At 41.4% G+C, this 21765-nt stretch overlaps 1 protein-coding gene across 1 annotated transcript in view; it reads left to right on the top strand.

Moving 5' to 3' along the window:
- Nucleotides 1–12766, top strand: part of mei4 (meiosis-specific, MEI4 homolog (S. cerevisiae)) — a 54289-nt gene extending 41523 nt beyond the window's left edge. The window contains exon 5 of the mRNA XM_055884551.1: nucleotides 11863–12766. Coding sequence (XP_055740526.1) covers nucleotides 11863–12141 — 279 coding nt within the window. The 3' untranslated portion in view covers nucleotides 12142–12766. The remainder of the gene's footprint in view (nucleotides 1–11862) is intronic.
- Nucleotides 12767–21765: the final 8999 nt, after the last annotated feature.

The following is a 21765-nucleotide window of genomic DNA, read 5'->3' on the forward strand; positions in this document are numbered from 1 at the left end:
ATGAGATGGGATCGATTAGCTGTCGGAGAAATCAGTGTATTGTCAGTCCACCGCCTTGAACGAGATGCTATGAAACACATTGTAGCTTTCTCTGAGGCAGAAGACAAATCAATTCTGGGGAGTTGTTTTCCTTATCTTGAGCCAAGGTGATGACGGCTGTGTGGGCTAGTATTGTCTGCCTTTGTAGTGCTGGCTACAATAGGCTTCGGTCAGATGGCTATCAGAAAATATTTTATTCACTAAGCACATCTGCTCGGCTCTGCTCTCCACACTTTACACACCAACCTCATGACATAGAATGGGATTGCAAATACCGGACCAACAGTCCTGGGAAGAACCCATTTTTCGGCAGCAGTTTTGTTTCCACTGAAAGAGATTTATTGAAACTTATCCTGATTTATGGTCCAGGATTTTGGTTTTGGTTTTTTCACACCACATAACATGTCCTGCACAGATCATTGATTTGCTTTATAGTGTTTATGAGTGACTTGCATAACATCATTTGCAAATAAGTACAGTACAATGTTCATCAAATAAATGGATTGAAATTGAGTTCAAAAGTTACCTTTTAAAAATTATTTGAAGTGGGTACTAGTCATCTTTTGGCTGCTGAAACAAGGTAAGTCCCAAGGGGCCTCGTAGTCAAATATCTCAGACTCCAAATACTATAACATTTTCCAAGTTTGGAAGATCAACTCTCCAAATGTGTGGCCTGCAGGCAGGTTTTGTTTGACATTTGATTTTAACTCTAGCATTTTGGTTTGTACAGCCAATCTGTCACAGATGCGAAGGTTGGTGTTTTGAGGATCTGGTTATTAAGTAAAGTGAACAGTGTTAGTGATGAGCAAATGTCTATTAGCTTTTGTGTTTTTGGGTCTGTACGGAAATGAGCAAACACTGCATGGATATATTGTCCAACCTCCAATACAAACAGACACCTGTGCATAGTCAGGTACATAATTGTTGGCACCATTGATAAAGATGAGCAAATAAGACTGTACGAAGTAAGTAATACAAATACTATATTGTATGCTCCAAAAACTGGGAAATTATACTGAACAAAAATATAAACGCAACATGCAACAATTTCAAATATTTTACTGAGTTACAACCCACTCCCCACTGAGGAGCCAGGCCCAGCCTATCAGAATGAGTTTTTCCCCACAAAAATCAACATTTTGCAATGGCCATCTCAGTTTCCAGACTTGAACCCCTTTGAAAACCTGTGGTTTGAATTGAAGAGGACTCTACATAAGAACAGACAAAGGATATCAATGATCTGGAAAGATTCAGTATGGAGGAATAGTCTAAGATCCCTCCCAATGTGTTCTCCAATCTCATTAAACATTTTAGAGAAAGGATCAGTGTCGTTATCCTCACAAGGGGAAGATAACGGGTGCCAATAATGTATTTTTCATAATTACTTGTTAAACCAAATCTCTTTCTCTGAGCAATTTTATTAGTATAAAATATAACTCAGAATTTGTATTTATTTTATACAGTCTTTTTTGCTCATCTTTATCAATGATACCAATAATTATGGACAGAATTTAAAATACGAAAATACAAACAACATTGTGTGTGCGTGTATTTGTGCGTGTGTGTCCCCTCACAGTCCCACCGTTCCATGAGAGATGTTGTTTAATCCGTTTTTTAAAGGTAATTTTGCTGTTTGCTTAAGTAATTGTAGATGGAAAGAAGTTCCATGCAATCAAATCAAGTCTAATTGTATTTGTTGCATGCGCCGAATTCAACCGGTGTAGACTTTACCGTGCAATGCTTACTTACGAGCCCTTTTCCAACAATGCAGAGTTAAAAAGTCAAACTAATTTGCAAAAAATGTCAAAAGGAAATAGTAACACAATAAAATAACAATAACGAGGCTTTATACAAGGAGTATTGGTACCGAGTCAATGTGCAGGGGGTAATTGAAGTAATATGTACAAGTAGGTAGGGGTAAAAGTGAGTAGGCAATTCAGGATAGATAATGAACAGAGTAGCAACAGCAGATGTGAAAGTGTATTGTAAAGTGGTTGTTCCACTGGATATCATAAGGTGAATGCACCAATTTGTAAGTCGCTCTGGATAAGAGCGTCTGCTAAATGACTTAAATGTAAATGTAATGGTGTGTGTGTTTTTTTCAAATTAACCTTTATTTAACTAGGCAAGTCAGTTAAGAACAAATTCTTATTTACAATGACGGCCTAGGAACAGTGGGTGCAGAACGACAGATTTTTACCTGGTCAGCTCGGGGATTCGATCCAGCAACCTTTCGGTTACTGGCCCAATGCTCTAACCACTAGCCGTATGTGTGAGTGTATGGGTAGAGGCCAGTGAGTGTGCATAGAGCCAGTGTAAGAGGGGCCGTGCAAAAAAAGGGGGGCGTCAATGCAAATAGTCTGGGTAGCCATTTGATTAACTGTTCAGCAGTCTAATAGCTTGGGGGTAGAAGCTGTTAAGGAGCCTTTTGGTCCCACACTTGGCGCCCTTGTACCGCTTGCCGTGTAGCAGAGAGAACAGTCTTTGACTTGGGTGGCTGGAGACTTGGCTCTGTATAATACTGTGCGTTGCCCTCAATTCGTTTTGGACTTGGGGACTGTGAAGAGAACCCTGGTGACATGTCTTTTGGGGTATGTAAGGGTGTTTGAGCTGAATGTTATTTGATTATACAGACAGTCTGGAATTTTCATCTCATAAAAACTAGAAGAAAATCAGTTCATCTCTCGTCAACCCTCAACCAGGAAAGACTGGTATGCATGTTGTTGGTTCTGTATGTGCAGTTAAGGGCAAGGTGTCCTGGTCTGTTCTGAGCCAGCTGCAGCTTTGCTAGGTCTTTCTTTGCTGCACTTGACCATATTACCAGACAGTAATCAAGACTGGAGCCTTAACCTTTTACTGCAGTGGGCTAAATCAGGGTCACACAGTGTTTCTTGGTAGTCTTAAACAAATCTACTTTGAAACAAAAATATACACCTCATACCCATGGTTATGGGCTTAAAAAAAAAGAAGACACCTGTACCATGTCAGATATAGAGTTGAAATGTATAAAACGTTTAGTTTGCATACCAATATTACTCTTTTATATATACTGAACAAAAATATAAAACATGCAACAATTTCAACGACTTTACTGAATTACAGTTCATATTAGGAAATCAGTCAATTGAAATAAATTCATTAGGCCCTAATCTATCGATTTCACATGACTGGGCAGGGGCGCAGAGTGGACAGGGGCGCAGAGCATGACTGGGCAGGTTCGCAGAGGAAGAGATTTAACTGGAAGTGAACCCCCCCACCCACTAAGCAGACATAGGCCATTTGACCATAGTTATGGGCCCTGGTCAAAAGTAGTGCACTATATAGGGAATTTTTGATACATTTTGTGCCATTTTGGATACAACCACAGTGTGTACCAAAGTCCTGGTGGATCGCAGGCTATGCATTTAGATGAGCGTTAATACTGAGCCTGCCCGCTGACTGGCCGTCTGGACACAGTATTGTTGAGTTAGTGAGCACTGAGAAGGGGAGCAGCTCTGCTCTGGAGAAGGGAGAAATTGTATTTTCCCTTATCTTTCCTCCTTGTCTGAATCAAACTGTGGTCTTTTCTGTTTCGCCTCCGCTCTGTCAACGAATCAATCTCTGTCTATCATTATATTACTACCCCTTTAGGCCTCTTAGCACAGCTTTATCATGCTGTCTATACTTTTTCTCTCCCAATCTCTGAGATTGTGATGGCTGACTCTCCAATCAGAGAGTGGGACTGTATGTAGTCTCCTAGCTTTAACGAGTCGCAGGTCTAATCAAAACGGCCAATTGAATTCCGTTCAGGGTCCACTTCATTATCTCAAACCTCTGCAATCAAGGTCACAGCACATTATGATTAGAATCCCTGCAGACAGACAGATAGATCCAGTACAGGAGGCCCTGACACCACTGAGGCAGAGCCGGACTACCGCATTTGGGATACTTCCTGCATATCAACAGATTTTGTGTAGAAAAAATGTGCGGTTTTATTATGCTATTCTACATATTATGTCATGAGGCTAAGAGAAGATGTTTGACAAGGGGCCCCCAACCCCCCAAAACAAAAGCTTAAAATTCACACATGTATTAGCACACACCAAACAGACACACACACACACAGCATTACAAAGAGAAGGGACTAGTGGAAGTTGTAGTTGGACAGAAGGAAAGCATGTATTACACAGTGGCATTACTTGTAGTAATAAGAGTAGCAGCAGATAACTGTATACTAGCAGTGTATATATATGATATAAATAACAATATGCAATACAGCAGCTAATGTAGTAGCGTAGCATAGTTAGAGGCTAGCAATGCTAGGGAAAAGCCATGGAGGCAGCCATCTTGGGTTGCATAACAACACTGCAGCCATCTTGAGGCCTATAGTAACAGTGGAGAAAATACTCCTAATGGCCTGGATACTATACTGTAGGGTTGGGCGGTATACTGTGTTTTACGATATACCGGTATTGATGAACAGACCGGTTTGGGTTTTTACTTTACCTTCTATAACGGTTTTTGAATGTTTGGTTTGCTAAATGTGATACGCCGTATTTAACGTCCATTTTTATAATTTACTCCGCTACTTGAGTCATCCTCTCTCCTCTCTCTCCATGCCGCTTCCAACACAGACCTAGCCCCGCCCCCTGTCACTCAAAGGGCGCATTTGTTCGTTCAGTCTGCATTGTCAATACAGCCCACTTTGCTTCTTCATATAAATCCAGTAGCGTTCTATAATTACACTATTAGTTTGTGTTTCTTACATCTGCAAATGGCTAGTTTGCCTTTTCTTAGCGAATTTTAGATCTTCTGAGTGGAAACTTGAACGTTCGAATTTTGTGCAACTTCCGGCGCGTGTTTATAGTGAACTCTGAGGCTGTACCCTTACAGTTTTAGACAGTAGCCAATAGGCTATTATGGCAATTTGAGCATAATGTAGGCTTATCAGAGTGGCCTACCAACAAATCCAATGGAGCAAATCCCATAACATTTTCACATGTAAATAGCTTTTGATTTCTATGATATAGCCTACAGTAGCCTATTTGTGGTGTTCAATGCAGGCCTACATTGCATTAGACGTTTTTACATTATGCAAGGCTTGACATGAATTCATGATTTTTTTACTTGGTCTATAACACCATGGGCCAAATAGGTGACTGTAAATTGCATTGTATTGTGTTGTATGATGCAAGAAACCACTTTACAAAATACAATTGATTATTATCGTCAGACAGAGAATTAGACAATGTAGGCTACCCCTCAGCCTATTTGCTTATTTGCACATTCAAGCCTGTCTCAAAATACAACACTGCCCCGTTAATTAAGACAAAACTTGCTTTTCAAAGACAGCTTGAAATGTAGCCTACACGTTTTGTCCTTGAGTAGGAAGCAGTAACTCCCTATTGCTGACCTATACTTACCTATAGCTGGGCTAATAACGCGCTAACTAGCAAAAAATATCAACAAATGTGCACATTTGAGCTGATCTGAAAAGCACCTTAAGCACGTTCACTTGCGGGTGATTGAAAGACCGCTTGTGTGCTAACTACCTGCCAATAGAATTCTACTCCTTGGCGCTCTGGCTCTGCCTACAACAAAATCAGACTCAATCTTACAAAGTTAGATTTGTTTTGTTAAATTGAAAGGGGTCTGAAATAATGTTGATTCTATCACAGAAAAAGCATTGCTCTATATAGTGCAAACTAATGAGGCGAACTCAGTGAAGTTCTGCGTGGCCTGTTCTTTCCTCTGCGCCGCAGTCCTGGAGGATTGTTTTAGCTTGAAGTTTAATTGAACAGTTTAAAACAATCAGAATTTAGAAAGACCCATTGAAATCACTTAGAATGTATGTGCTGACCCTTGGATGGCATACGTATTTATTTATTTATAAATACCTTGATATGATATTTTGGCCATATCGCCCAGTCCTACTGTACTGTACCCAGAACTACCCCAAGGGCGTATGTGGCAGGGGCTTCTAACGATCACGTATTACCAAAAAAAAGCCAGTCATGTTGCAGACACCAATGTCGCCCTACTGGACAAGCTAAACACCTTTTTCTCACGGTTCAAGCAAAACGACTCTGAGCTGCCGAGGAGAGCCTCTGAGGACAACGAGGGTTACGTCTCCACGGAGAATGCATGCAAGTCATTCAAACATGTTAACCCCTCGCAAGGTTGCTGGCCCAGATGACATCCCTAGCCATGCCCCCCGAGCAAGTGCAGACCAGCTAGCTGTTGTGTTTTTGGACATCCTGTTGTGTTTTCCGTTATCCCCACCTGCTTCAAGATGTTCACTATCATCCCTGTGCCCTAGAATGGAAAAGTAACTGACCTGAATGACTACAGACCCGTACCACTCACTTCCGTCATCGTGAAGTGCTTTGAGAGGCTAGTCAGACTACATCACCGCCTCCCTCCCGACACTGAACCGTCTCCAATTTGCCTACTGCCCCGACAGATCCACGGACAACCCAATTACCATTGCATTGCACACTGCCCTCACCCACCTGGACAAGCGGAATGCATATGTGAGGATGCTGTTCATAAACTACAGCTCGTTCTTCAGTACCATAGTGTCCCTCTATGCTCACCACAAAGTTCACAGCCCCGGGACTGAACTCCTCCCTATGCAACTGGGTCCTTCCTGATGGACCGCCCCCCCCCCCCCAGGTAGTGAAGGTAGGCAACATTAACTCCTCCACACTGATTCTCAACACTAGGGCTCCACAAGTGTGCATCCTCAGTCTCTTCCTGTACTCCCTGCATACCTACGACTGTGTGGCCTCACACAGTTTCCATTCCATCATCAAGTTCGCTGACAACACGACAGCAGTAGGCCTGATTACCAACAACAGCGAGATGGCATACAGGGAGGAGGTAGGCACTCTGACGGTGTGGTGCCAGGTAAACAATCTCTCTCTCAACGTCAGCTAAACAAAGGGACTGATTGTGGACTTCAGGGGGAACGGGGCCGCCGTGGAGACCGTCAAAAACGTAAAATGGTCAAACCACACAGACACCGTGGCGAAGAAGTTACAACAGTGACTCTTTAACCTCATGAGGCTGAATAAATGTGGCCTGTCCCCAAGGGCCCTAAGTCTTCTACAGAAGCACCATTAAGAGTGTACTCTCCTCCCTGCCACTACCAATGCCACCCTGTGCATGTGACTTAAATAACAATCTAAGGGGAACAGTAGGGAAGATGTGGTCTATGTAACATTAACTATAACACTGATATGCATTAGCCTGCTAACACACTACATTGAATGAGACATGTAGGAGTAGTATAGTAGGCAGTAATACAGTAGCATGTTACATTTGAATAGATACAGTACATGCAGCAGTTGAAACCTAACCCACTAGGAGTCCACTTACATGGTCATTCCATGCACTAACCCAGTGGTTCCCAACCAGGGGTAGTAGGGTCCCTGGGGGTACTTGGCCTATACACTGGGGGTGCATGAGAAGACTCATGAGACCATAGGTGTACTGGTAAAATACACATGAGGGGGTACTTTAGGGGTACTCCTGGCAGAGCAAAATTCAGTTATTGGTACAGTAACCAAAAACGGTTGGGAACCACTGCACTAACACACAGTTAGGAAGTCCAGATTAGAGGATTGTCCATGTGGAAATTGGAGAGGTCCAGTTGCTGAATTGTGATGGAGGACAGAGACACACAACCTGCCCTCCTGGGAACAAATAAAGCACCAGCAGGAATTGGGGGCCTGTTACCACCACCAGGTTAGACCGCTGATTGGCTGGGCAAGGTCAGCTGACCCACACCAGGAGAGAGATCCAGAAGAGGTGTGAATAGTTTGGGGGCAGAGAGACCTGTAAACAATGGAAAGCCGATTCCCCAAGTACCTCTGCTCTCTGCTAGGGTAATAAAGGTCCTATTCCCACTACGAGATATGAAGGAGAGTCTGTAGAGCGGGGTGGCGAAAGATAATTCAACTTTTCAATTCACATTACATCCTTGCCTCCCTCACCTTTCGTTGTGGCTGGCAACACAATATTCTTGGTCCGCAGCTCAAATTGACTGTAAATATCACAGTAGCCACTAGGCAGTAAACACAAACAATTCAACAATAACAGAACATGTTCTTCTAAAACATATGACACTATTGAATAATGCAACCAAACCATATTACACTTGAATAATGCAACAATTCACAAGCATGTATGTGCAGACAATTTATTTTCTCATCTGTAGACTACACTCATTACATTTAGCTTCAAGACCAAAGCACAGAGTTGCTATAAGAGCGTGTCTTCATCAAGTAACGTTAGCCTATCAAAAATGAATGATTAACCCTCTCATACCAATATAAAAGTACAGTAGGCCTACCTTACATTACTCCAACTCATTTTTCTCAATATCATGCAAATCATTATGTGTGGTAAAAGCTAATTGCGACTGACAACATGGATATAAGTGAATTCACCATGATAAGCGGTGGAAGCCTATGGAAGCCCCCCCCCCCCTCCCAAAAAATAATCTGACTGCGAGTTATGACATAGTAAATCATAATTATGAGATACTAAGTCATAATTATGAGATCTGTAAGTCATAATTATGATATAGTGAGTCTGGATCATGGACTTTGAAAAGGGGCAATCTGTGATTCAAACAATAAAGTGGCCCCGCTTTATTTGGTAAAAAGCTGAGGAATGGGGCAGGAGAAATGTAACCACTCTCAAATATGTACATAGTCTCAAGGACTCTCACATAGGGATGCAAGGACTGACCATCCATGAGATCAAAATTATAGTTTTAACCATGTTTTGAAGCTATACAGTGTTTGTTTACAATTATATTGTTTACAAACAATTAAACAAGCTTATATTTTGGTTTCTGATGGGGTAAGTAAGAACGTTGCTCATGAAGCTTTTCTAAGTTACATTCTTCAAGAATCAATGGCTGTATATTAATAATTTAAAAGGATGTACCAAACCCAGATTGCCCCTTTAACAGATTGAATTGAATTAATTCATTAGTCATATCTGATCAGATGTGAACCAGATGTCATCAAGCAGGCACCAACTCATATCACACACACACACACACACACGCACACACACACACACGCACGCACGCACACACACACACACACACTGTGATTGACTATAGGATATACAGTACATAAGGCTGTCCTTGAAAGTTAAGGGCCTGATGCAAAGTGCACATCGGATTAATGTGATACAGATCGCCTGAACTTACTATCTCATAAGTGTGACTTGCTATCTCATAAGTATGACTTGCTGTCTCATAAGTATGACTTGCTATCTCATAAGTATGACTTACTATCTCATTATTTTCACTTACTATCTCATTATTCTTTACTTACTATCTCATAAGTATGACTTGCTATCTCATAAGTATGACTTACTATCTCTTTATCTCATTATTTTTTTACTGCTATCTCATAGGTATGACTTGCTATCTCATAAGTATGACTTACTATCATATTATGACTTACTATCTCATTATTTTCACTTACTATCTCATTATTTTTACTTACTATCTCATTATTATGACTTACTATCTCATAACTCGAAGTCAGATTAAATAAAATTGATTTTGTGGCGGGAACAGACTTCCATAGTCAACGTGCACAATTAGTCTGTGCTTCAATCTGACCAACTGTAGCCTACTGATAACAACCACAGCTGCAGGTAACCTAGAGAAGCCTATACGCATCTGGGCAAACATAACGTCATGTTTTTATAGCCTAAGCTATGTATTTATAGCCTAAAATAGGCCCATTTATTTATGTTCTGAGAAAATGTGAATGATCAAATTTGGTTTATATTTACACTTTGGGTGGCTAGGCAACCTAGGCCTTTTTAATCACAAATCATTGACTGGAATTAATCAATCAACACAATAGTGATGACATACTGAATGAGTATATGTTTTATTACAGATGCAAAGGCCTACAGGATGCAACCATGTATGCAACCAGCGCAGCCATGTTCGTTTTTGTCCGATCACAGTTGTCTCTGTCTCTGTAAAGGGTTTTCACATTTTCATCCTCAATAGGGTTAGGAGTATTTCCAGGATTGTTTTTTTTTTTTTTTACCATATGACCTGATCATACGCTACAACTAGGGTCCGCAGTTGGTTAGGTACCAGATCAGGAAAAACTCTGGGCCCCAGGAAAACAATTTCCCCCCACCACTCTGGAACCTTTAGTGCCACCTTTGAAATCACCACGCAATATTACAAATGAAAAAACATATCCTATTTGTATAACCTACATTTTACACGTTTTTGGTGGTGTGGATGGGCTTCCATACTTTTACATGGCTCAGTGCAGCCGGCAGTTACTGCGACAATTTCAGAATGTAACAGGCTGCTACTGAAATTTCAGGTAAAAAAAAATCTCAATAAAAGTCTAAAATATTTGGAAGAAATCTATACATTTCAGCTGTTTGAAAAACATTGCTCTGCTATTACCATTCATATTGTAGGAGTGTTGACTCAATGAGACAATTCTGTTTACACTGCCTTGTTTCAAGGGGGGCAACTGTCGGGCGAGTGTCGTAGCGATCGAGACTTAGTAAGTATGCACGTTTACATTTGAGTAATATGTGTAGCCGACGGTATTTTTTTGTCTTGGAGTTGTGTCTCTGAAATAGGGTAAGAGAAGGCTGAGAGAAGTGTTCAGGAGCAACTGTACGGGTTTTCTACACCGTTACTTTCTTCTCTGTATATCAGTTATGATACCCAAAAACCAGAGAGTTGTTTTAGTGACTCAAAGATTAGAGTACATTGGTCTCCAAAGAGAAACGTCTAAGGCTCTTTTCCTTCTGAATATCTCTTCAATATCTGTTCAAGCTGTAAGGTGCCCAAAAGGTAGTTGTTTTAGTGACTCAGTGTGTCTGGGCTGTTTTCCTTCTTCAGGGGGACTCTTATCTGCAGACCGTCGGTGTTCTGGGGGTTTATGAGCTACTCGAAATGTTTACTACTAGGCTACTTTAGTTTGCCCTCTCAGCTTACATCCTCTTACATTACTCATGTAATGTTAGCCAGCAGAAGGCATTATCTGCTGCTGTTTATTGTGCTTGTTCGGTGCTATTCTCCATGGTGGCATTGGTCAGCTCATTGAATAGCTTCCTCTATTATAATAGCGGGATATTTACCATGGGACCTAAGTGGAAAGTTACTTCTGAGGGGAAATGTGTCTGTGCCCTTGAGCAAGGCACTCAACCCTAATTTGCTCCAGGGATATGCCGTACGACTATGGCTGACCCTGTAAAACAACACATTTCACTGCACCCATCTTATTTATTTATTTTAGTTTTCATGGCAGCAGCCATATTGAGACTATACCATTAGCACCCCAGGGAGAGGAGGTGTATGTTCGTGATCTACCCAGATGGGGTCCGAGTGAGTCAGGCAGGAGAGACTATTTCACATCCTGTCAGCTCTCTGGAGACAGCCAGCAGCCTGGAGCCGCACCTGACAGCCATCTGGCTGCTGTTCTACTCATTTTCACTCCACACACCCAAACACACATACACACACACTCACACAAATAGCACAAGCGTAAATGGCACTCACACACATACACAAATACACGCACACAGTGATACCAGTCAACTGGAATTAGGCTTCAAAGCACAGTTTTTGCACACAAGTCCATTTTTTGGTCATCAGTTTTTCTCTAAATTCGGTTGAGTGTATATAATTATTTTTCATTTATCTTTTTAGAAGCCTGTAAAATGACCTGAGAGCAGGTTGAGTTCAAATATTAAGTGTGAGATGCTGTTGGTATTTATTCCAGCCAGGTAGTTTACTTTAATTGCCTCTGTGATGTTTGTGTTTTTCAGGAGGAAAGCAGCGAGGGGCCCGGACAGTTTGACGTATCCCTGTATGAGAACTCCTTCTACCTGTTCTGGCTCCTGGAGCAGCTCCTTCAGGTCGGACAAGGACCCCCAGGGGCCACAGGGGGAACTGGGCACCATTGGAGCTCAGAGCAGAGGGCCCTTCTGGGCCGGCTGGAGCATAGCGTCTTGCTCCTGTCCGATGATTTCCCTCTGTACTCCCTCTACATGTGGAGGATAGGGGCTCTCCTCGCCCCCTCCGACACCAACAACACCCAGACCTGAGACTGGCGTTCCAGGAACGAGCGAGGCACCGCCACACGCGTGTAATTCCACCTCCAGATCTTTCTACTTCAAAGGGCTGCAGAAGTTGGTGCAGTTAGTCAAGGAGGATTTGACTAACATAGCAGGAATCAAAAGACAGGACTTGACAGGACTGGAGAAGGAGGTGGTGGCTCCATTTGATATTCTCCTCGGAAGAAGAATCTAAAAAATAGTGTTGTGGCACGTATAGTAAGCTAAACCAATTATTATTGTGTGGCAATGTGAGAAAGACTACAGTGGATGACATTAGAAAAAAAGGAAAGCATGACATTTTTAATTCGTTTTTATTTACAGACTGTAATTGTATAATTAACATGCTGAGCATTGCATGAGCAGCTATTTATAGGAACATATTACTGTAAGGAAGGAATGTACAGAATGTTTGTGCTTAGATATCCACGTTTTAATTTGTTGATTCTATTGGCAAGATGCAACATTTTTACTAAAAGGATTTGAAGAGAAAAAAAGCCAAAAATGTTTGTATTCTAGATTTTCCCCTTTCTACTCACAGATTACAGTCCATGTAAATATATGGCTTTTAGACTTTGATTTATTAGACCTGTTTATGGAAGTATTTACTGGTATATTTAACATGTTGTAATAAAAATAAATCTGTCATTTTAAAAGCAACGTCCTGCTCCTTACCTGACTTCTCCAAAATATTTGTACTTTACATCGCTCTATTGTCAGAATTTTAAAATCTTAAACAGAAGGGCCCTGGACTGGATTCTACTAAGCTAACATATGGAATTGTTTTAAGATTGTAATACCACCAATGAACATTTAGCTATTTGATTTTTTTTTTTTTTTATATATTTTATGAATAATTTAATGAAACACTGAATTTGGCCTTACTGCTATTAGCCCATAGAAACGCATTGAATAACATTCATACATGGCAAAACAGATAGTCCAAAAAGGTATAAAAGAAGTTTGTTTTGAAGTGCCTGTCCTAAATTGGATATATATAAGAAAGCTCAGGAAATTAGTATATCTATTTTTTACACATTTTTAACCCCTTTTTTGCCACTTAAGTACTTCCATATGCCTTCAAAAAGTATTTACCCCTTGACTTATTCCACATTTTGTTGTGTTACAGCCTGAATATAAAAACTATTAAATAGATTCGCTCTCACGCATCTACACACAATACCCCATAATGACAAATTGAAAACATGTTTGACATTTTTTTGCAAATGTATTGAAAATTAAAAACATAAATACCTAATTTACATAATTATTGACACCCCTGAGTCAATACTTTGGTGGCGATTACAATCTCTTAAGAGGATTGTACAATATTTGCCGATTATTCTTTTTAAAAATTCTTCAAGCTCTGCCAAGTTGATTGTTGATCATTGCTAGACAGCCATTTTCAAGTCTTGCCATAGATTTTCAAGCCAATTGAAATGCACCATGCTCAGGGATATTCAGCGTCTGTTTATGTATTATATTTTTTGACACATCTACCAATTGGTGTCCTTTGCGAGGCATTGAAAAATCTCCCTGGTCTTTGTGGTTGAATCTGTGCTTGAAATGTACTACTCGAATGAGCGACCTTACAGATAATTGTATGTGTGGGGTACAGAGATGGGGTAAGCGTTAAATGTTTGTTAACCAGGGGCCTCCCGAGTGACACAGCGGTCTAAGGCACTGCATCCCAGGCTGTGTCACAGCCGGCTGTGACTGGGAGACCCATGAGGCGGTGCACAATTGGCCCAGCGTCGACCGAGTTATGGGAGGGCTTGTCCAACCCGGATTTCCTTGTCCCATTGCGCTCTAGCGACTCCTTGTGGCAGGCCGGGTGCCTGCAAGCTGACCTCGGTTGCCAACTGGTTGGTGTTTCCTCCGACACATTGGTGTGGCTGGCTTCCGGGTTAGGCGAGGTGTGTGTCAAGAAGCAGTGCGATTTGGTAGGGTCGTGTTTCAGAGGAAGCATGGCTCTCGACCTACACCTCTTCCGAGACCGTAGGGGAGCTGCAGCGATGGGACAAGACAAACTACTAATTTGGATATCACAAAATTGGGGAGAAAAAGGAGTTAAAGTACAACGACAACAAAAAACATAATTATCATAACCTTGTTAACAACTATTATTTAACACTGAATGAGTCCATGCAACTTATAATGCAATTTGTTAAGTCAATTTTTACTCCTGAACTTCAGGCTTGCCTTAACAAAGGGGTTGAATACTTATTGACTCAAGACATTTCAGTTTTAAGTTTCCCAAATTTTCAGCAACCAAAATTTCACTTTGAGATTATGGGGTATCAGTGACACAAAATCTAAATTTAATCAATTTTAAATTCAGCCTGTAACACAACAACATTTGGAAAAGTAAAGGGTTGTGAATACATTCTGAAGGCACTGTACTTCCATAATAAAAAATAAAAAAACTGGTACAGGGCTACCTTCAGACAAGTCTTGTGAGGCTTCTGGGCATCCTAGAGCAAACCTTTCCGTAGAGGGGTTGTTATTAATTTGTACACCAAACCATTACGACGCTACAGACATTTTTGTGAGAAGACGATTTTTGGGATGTCTCCTGGTTTGACAAACACCGCTGTAGCTCTGCCACCTTCCAACGCAGATGCGGAAGGACGACAACGGAGGATGCGGTGGGTTGAGTTGCGGCCCACGCAAAAAAATCTGATAACAGAACGAACGATTTTGCTATTTATTATGCTAATTAGATTTCCACAGGAGCACAGACATCAACTCTAGGGAGTTTTAAGACATGATTGTATAGATTGTCAGTGACATTAATTATCAGTAACACTAGAATAAGTCTGACTTACTGTTTTTACTATTGTAAGTCGATAGCAGGGGTATTCGACCAGGGTTCCGCTGCCCCTACTGCAAAGGGATTTTTTTCTTGATGAATATTGCTAGCAACAACAGAATAAACTAATTTTGAATTACATACCTATAGTAGAAACGATGAGAATATCTTTCTACTTATGTAAACTTCTCAACTCCGAATATTGAGCAAATTCCACTCACTGGAGCCATTTACAGTCACTGGAGCATCTGACATAGGCTTTGAAAAAGCACCCGTGAATAGGCTACCAGTTGCTGCTGGTAAGCTTTCTTGACTTGCACATACATTTTTGCCAACACGTGGCTAACCTTTGTTTAAAGGTCCAATGCAGCAGGTTTTTTTTTATCTCAATATCAAATCATTTCTGGGTGAAATCATTTCTGTGTACCTTACTGAGGTTGTTTTCTGTTAAAATGGTCAAAAATAAACAAAAATTGCTTCTTAGCAAAGAGCAATTTCTCAAGCAAGAATTCTGCTGTGACTATATGGGAGTGGTCTGAGTGGGGAGGGAAACTGGAAATTGGCTGTCATTGGCAGAGAGGTTTGGAACTCCCTTTCTTGTTTGTCTTATTAACTAATTTACCGCATGGTCACCGTGGACGGCCAGAACTCCATCCTACCAAAACAGGCTGAAAAAACAGCTCTTACACTAAAAGGGCATTATCCTCATTTTCACAATTTCACAGTATTATTCCAACCTCATAGTGTGGAAATATATATATAAAACACAGGAAACTGCACTGGGCATTTTACCATCTAAACAGCTGCTCTGAGCAAAAATGTATTCGGCGCTACCTTTCTAGCTAATAGGCTATGTTAGAGTTTACACTTCCTCTTCCAATTATAATGTGGGGAGGTCAAAAGGATATAAAAGGATCTACCAAACCTATTAATTTGAAAATGTTGATTACTTCTCTCCATTATCAGTCACCTGATGATAAGAAAAGATGTGAAAATGTATGATGGGGTCCCTTGGTCTCCAGTTTGCCTGGGAAGTGGTCCCTGGGCAAGATAATGTTGAAGACCCCTGTTCTACAGCAGTGATACAATAAGTCTGGCCTACTGTAGTGTTCTATAGCAGTGGTACCGTAAGTCTGACATACTATAGTGTTTTATTTAGTTATTTATTTAACCTTTATTTTAGCAGGGCCTCTTTTTCAATGGATCCCTGCATGTAGAAAAATCATACACATTCACAAATACAATATTTATTTACAAACAATTTAAGGAAAGCAATCGCATTCCTCAACACGGAGGTCCTCCATCAACAACTTGAACTGCCCTAGAGGTAACAGAGGATCAGGGTGCAGCGAGCTCTGCAGATAATTCCATACACGGGCGCATAAACACTGAATACAGATGTACCTAATTCTGTAGAGATCAACAGGACCTCTAGAGTTAGCCATCCCTGTGATGGGGTCTGGTAAGTATTTAGTTTAACAAGGAAGTAAGGTACAGCGGAAGGTGGTCCAAAAGGCTTTATAAACAAAAAGAGAGCAGTGTATCAATCTATGAGACTTGAGATGGCCAGCCTACATTCTGATATAGGATGTAATAATGTCTGCTAAACCTGTCGCCCGTAATAAAGAAAAGTGTTTTGTGGTAAACTGGATCTGATGGTTTCGGTGTAGTGGCAGCTGCATTCATATAAATGGTTTCACCTTAGTCTAGCACTTGCAGGAAAGTTGACTGAATTATCTGTGATCAATGTGGGCACTATCCATTATACATATACATAAATCATCGGATACATTTTTAAGTAAGTTGGAAAACATCATGTACTTGGTTATATCTGTATTAAGTACCAACCTCAGTTCAACAAAAGCTTTCTGCAAAGCAGAAAAAGCAAATTGCAGCTCCGAAAAAAGCCTGGTCAACCGTGTACTCTTATTATCCACCCCTCAGAGCCTTGTTGCTCTCTAGATTTCTTCCTAGGTTCCCAGCTTTCTAGGGAGTTTTCCCTAGCCACTGAGCTTCTACATCTGCATTGCTTGCTCTTTGGGATTTTAGGCAGGATATCTGTATAAGCACTTTGCGACAACTGCTGTATGTAAAAAGGGTTTTATAAAATAAATGTTGATTGATTGATTGGGTGCAATAGCATACACAATATTTTCATCTACATACATACATACATATGTGATTTTTTTTGTTACATATAGACCAATATTATATACAGTATATAGACAGTATACAGGTACAGAACCTAAAATCAACCCCTGTGGGACACCTTTTGTAATATAAAGGAAACTTGAGTTAACGCCATCAGAAAGTACACATTGCGTCCTATCTGTCGGGTAGTTTTTAAAACAATTACAAGACGCCTGATCCAGGCCAATTTCAGGCAACCTTTGAATTAGTAAAGAGTGGTCGACAGTGTTGAACGCTTTAGACAAGCTAATGAATAGAGCAGCACCCTGTTTCTTTCTATCCAAACAATTTACCACATCATTTAAAACCAGTGTTGCTGCTGAGATGGTGCTATGGTCTGAAGCCCGACTGATGCACATTTCAAATAGATTTTGTGGTTAAGAAAGATTTAAGCTGAGTGTTGAATAAAGCACTGTATTGGTTTTGACTGACAGACGTTATAAACTTTGTTACAAGAAGATGTCCTCATACCTCCCGCTAATTGGGCTACCTTTGCACATATTTTGGTGTCTGAGGGTGGGAAATGCTAGAAATCGAGAGGAGTCGATGTGTTCTGAAAGATGAGATGTTGAGGATTTTAACAAATACCGCTTTGATGTCATCAAGCAAACCGCACACCCATGAGTCCAAATGTGCACTTCACATTTCCATATCATGAAACTCATGTAATTTACAGGATCAACTTTTATGATTCAGTTACAAGGATGACATGCGTTATACCCTGGTTTGTCCTGAACAGAATGAGCCTGTGTTTGTTGTATTGTGAATTAAAATTACCTGCAGAACACGCACGACTCCATTCTAAGTGTAACCGATGTGAAATGGCTAGCTAGTTAGCGGTGGTGCGCGCTAATAGCCTTTCAAACGGTGACGTCACTGGCTTTGAGACCTTGAAGTAGTGGGTCCCCTTGCGCTGCAAGGGCCGTGGCTTTTGTGTAGCGATGGGTAACGATGCTTCGTGGGTGACTGTTGTTGATGTGTGCAGAGGGTCCCGGGTATGGGCGAGGGGACGGACTAAAGTTTAACTGTTACATATGCGCATCAAAATTACAATGTTTGTCTAAAGTGCCTTTTGAAAGTTGTTCATTATTATTTAAAAAAAATTATTTACCCCTTTTTTTCTACCCAATTTCGTGGTATCCAATTGGTAGTAGTTACAGTCTTGTCTCATCACTGCAACTCCGGTACGGACTCAGGAAAGGCGAAAGTCGAGAGCCATGCATCCTCCGAAACACAACCCAACCAAGCCGCACTGCTTCTTGACGCAATGCCCATCCAACCCGGAAGCCAGCCGCACCAATGTGTCGGAGGAAACACCGTACACCTGGCGACCTGGTCAGCGTGCACTGCCCCCGGCCCGCCACAGGAGTCACTAGTGCGAGATGAGACAAGGATATCCCTGCCGGCCAAACCCTCCCTAAACCGGACGACGCTGGGCCAATTGTGCCCGCCCCATGGACCTGCCGGTCGCGGCCGGCTGCGACAGAGCCTGGACTCTAACCCAAAATCTCTGGTCCTTTTGAAAGTTGAACACTTATAAGATCACTTATAACTTAGCAAGCCATGTTGGCAAAATAATAAACGTTCAAATGATGCCCAACTGACCCATATTGTGATTTATAATGGAACGTACTGCGTAAACAACAGTAATTGTTTGATGGTCAGTTGGGCAGGGATGTTACAAACAAAAAACTACAAGTGTGCTTGCTTCAATTCCCCAATGGCAAAGCTAGGAGAGCTAAAAAAAAAAAAAAAAGCACCTTATAGTTGAAGGCTCTTTGCTTGAGTCATAAAAGCGCATTGAAATTACTTAGGAATTGTGCACAATAGGAGAGGTTTGTGGCCACTTGGAGACCCCACTTAGACCTCTCACTCAAACCCTTGTGATATTTTTTTCTTATCTTGCACCTACTCCAAAATGTCAACAAATATTCTTATGTTATTGAATGTATCCAGAGTATTTTTAAATTGTGTTTTGGGCAAATGCTTTGAAATGTACAGTTTTCTTTTGTTAGTTTAATGTTGTGCCCTCACTTTGGTATAATAATTTCCCCATCATTTCCAAAGTGTTCTCTTTCAATTGCTACCATGGTCATGCATATGCTTTTTCTAGTTCTTCTGTTAGAAACATTTCAATTTGCCATATTCTTATAGGCCAATTTCCACGAGTTTAAGGGGTTATTAAGCAGAGTGTGTAGCGCATCACAAGTATAAAGTTGTTGAAAGGAAAACAAAGATTCACTACAAATTGACAGATTTTCCATCATGCTAACTAGTGGCTGGGAGGGGGAAGAGCGGTCGATTGACTGACCAGGGTCAATTAAAGCACAATTTCTTTCAAATAAAAAGTCTGCCGAGATGAATTGCTGATTAAAAACATCACTTATCAAATTGTTCTTAGTAAAGATGTTAGAGTCTGACATAATTTGCTTAGGTAGGGAGGGAGAGGAATTCCCACGCTTCAGTGCATAGCAGCGATGGCTCAAGACAGACTGAATAGGGTCTATAAAGCTACGTTTAGACAGGCAGCCCAATTCAGATCTTATTCTCACTAATTGGTCTTTTAACCAATAAGATCCGCTCTGAAAAATATATCATGTGAAGAAGACCAATTAGTGGAAAGAAAATCTGAATCGAGCTACCTGTCTAAACTCAGCCTTACATGCTGACTAGAGTGGGCGCGTCTGCGTGCGTCATCGCGCGCACGTTGATTTTGTCCATCCACACTAGACATGATCAGGACATGCTGGTTGAAATATCAAAACGAACTCTGAACCAACTATAGTAATTTGGTGACATGTCGAAAAGCAATAAACATTCATGGAAATTTAGCTAGCTAGCTTGCTGTTGCTAGCTCATTTGTCCTGGGATATAAACATTGGGTTGTTATTTTATCTGAAATGCACAAGGTCCTCTACTCTGACAATTAATCCACAGATAAAAGGGTAAACCGAGTTAGTTTCTAGTAATCTCTCCTCTGTCAGGCTTCTTCTTCTTTGGACTTTATATGGCGGTTGGCAACCATCTTTAAGGTGCATTACCGCCACCAACTGGACTGGAGTGAGTACCCCAGTTCATTTTTCAATCACCCACGTGGGTATATGCTCCTAAAAACCAATCAGGCGATGGGAGAGGCGGGACTTGCAGCGCGTCAAGCGTCACAAATAGAACCAAGTTCTATTTTAGCGCCTGGCTACGCAGAGCCTGTTGACGTGCGCGAGCAGTTTGGATGCAATTATTGAATAACATTGCAGTGTTAGTGCTGCATCTTCCTCCCCAGTCCCCACTGTCGTTATCCTCTCTTAAATTGCCGTGGAGCGAAGGCGAGGCAGACTGCCTGTGATGTGCTCTGCTCTGCTCTGCTTGCCTCCGACTCCAGGTTATTTGTTTTTGAGTGTAATAATGGCCACGAAACACTAAATAAGGCTGCGTCCCAAATGACACCCTATTCCTCATATAGTACACTACTTTTGACCAGAGCCCAGGTTTGGGACGTATGCTAAGTTTGCGGCGGTGCATGGTGAATGACCTGCTCTCGCTCTGAGAAGCCCTGGCTCTGCTGATAGGCATCACTCCCATTGTTTCTGTCTCTGTGTCCCTGCCTGCCTCACTGCCTGTGATCTCCTCATCTTTCATATCCTGTTGCTAGCAGGGCAGGCAGGGATCCGCCTGCGGAGAAAAAACATACTTATTTTATGTGCCTAGACATGTGATGTGTCTTGGTTCAAAGGGAGACAGAAATCTAAGGGAGGCAGGCAGAAATACCTCAACACATACGTACATGCAATGGCCAAGGCACTAAGATAAGACACATCTCTATGGGCCAAAGACGTGCATGGTTGCTACTTGTGTCATTGTAAAGGCACACTCCATATAATTACATAGAACGCTGAACTATAGGCAGGGGTGGAAGTAGACTTAATTTCTTCCCGGTATGTGACCTCCTATTTATCGGCCTAACAATTGCCACCCCCCTCCTATCCCCGCTAAACTAGAATAGTGTACAGCAGGAGTCGGCAATTGGTTTGGGCTACAGAAAAAACACATAGGCTACTACACTTTCTACCGTAGGCTACATAAGTTATGTTAAATTAATTTGATGGAGCATACCCCTAAAAAAAAAAAAAAAAAAAAAAATTTAAAAAAAAAAAAAAAAAAAAAAATTTGATGGAGCATTGTGTCTCTCCAACAGCAGCCTGGAGAGGCACAGTGTGCATGGACAAGCTAAGTATGTAGCTAATGCTATGGACACCAGAACATAATCAGGTAAGGAAGTAGCCTAAGCTCTGATTTAAAGCAATACTGCAACTGTGGAAACGTGGAACATTTCATTTGTAATTATTTCACTTGTTCTTCTCCCTCAGCCTACAGCCTTAAATACAGTTGTGTCATGGTGCTTTGAGCTTGTATCTCTTGCACAGGAGGCTGCTGAGGGAAGGACGGCTCATAATAATGGCCGGAAATGGAATGGAATGGTATCAACACCTGGAAACCAGTCATTACCATGAGCCTGTTCTCTCCAATGAAGGTCTCACCAACCTCCTGTGATCTCTTGTTAATCCCTCAGGGCTTTGGGACAAAATAGAAGAGCAAGTCCTGGAGTGTGTTCGCCT

Source organism: Salvelinus fontinalis, chromosome 27 (assembly GCF_029448725.1).
Source record: "Salvelinus fontinalis isolate EN_2023a chromosome 27, ASM2944872v1, whole genome shotgun sequence".
NCBI classification, from domain to species: domain Eukaryota; kingdom Metazoa; phylum Chordata; class Actinopteri; order Salmoniformes; family Salmonidae; genus Salvelinus; species Salvelinus fontinalis.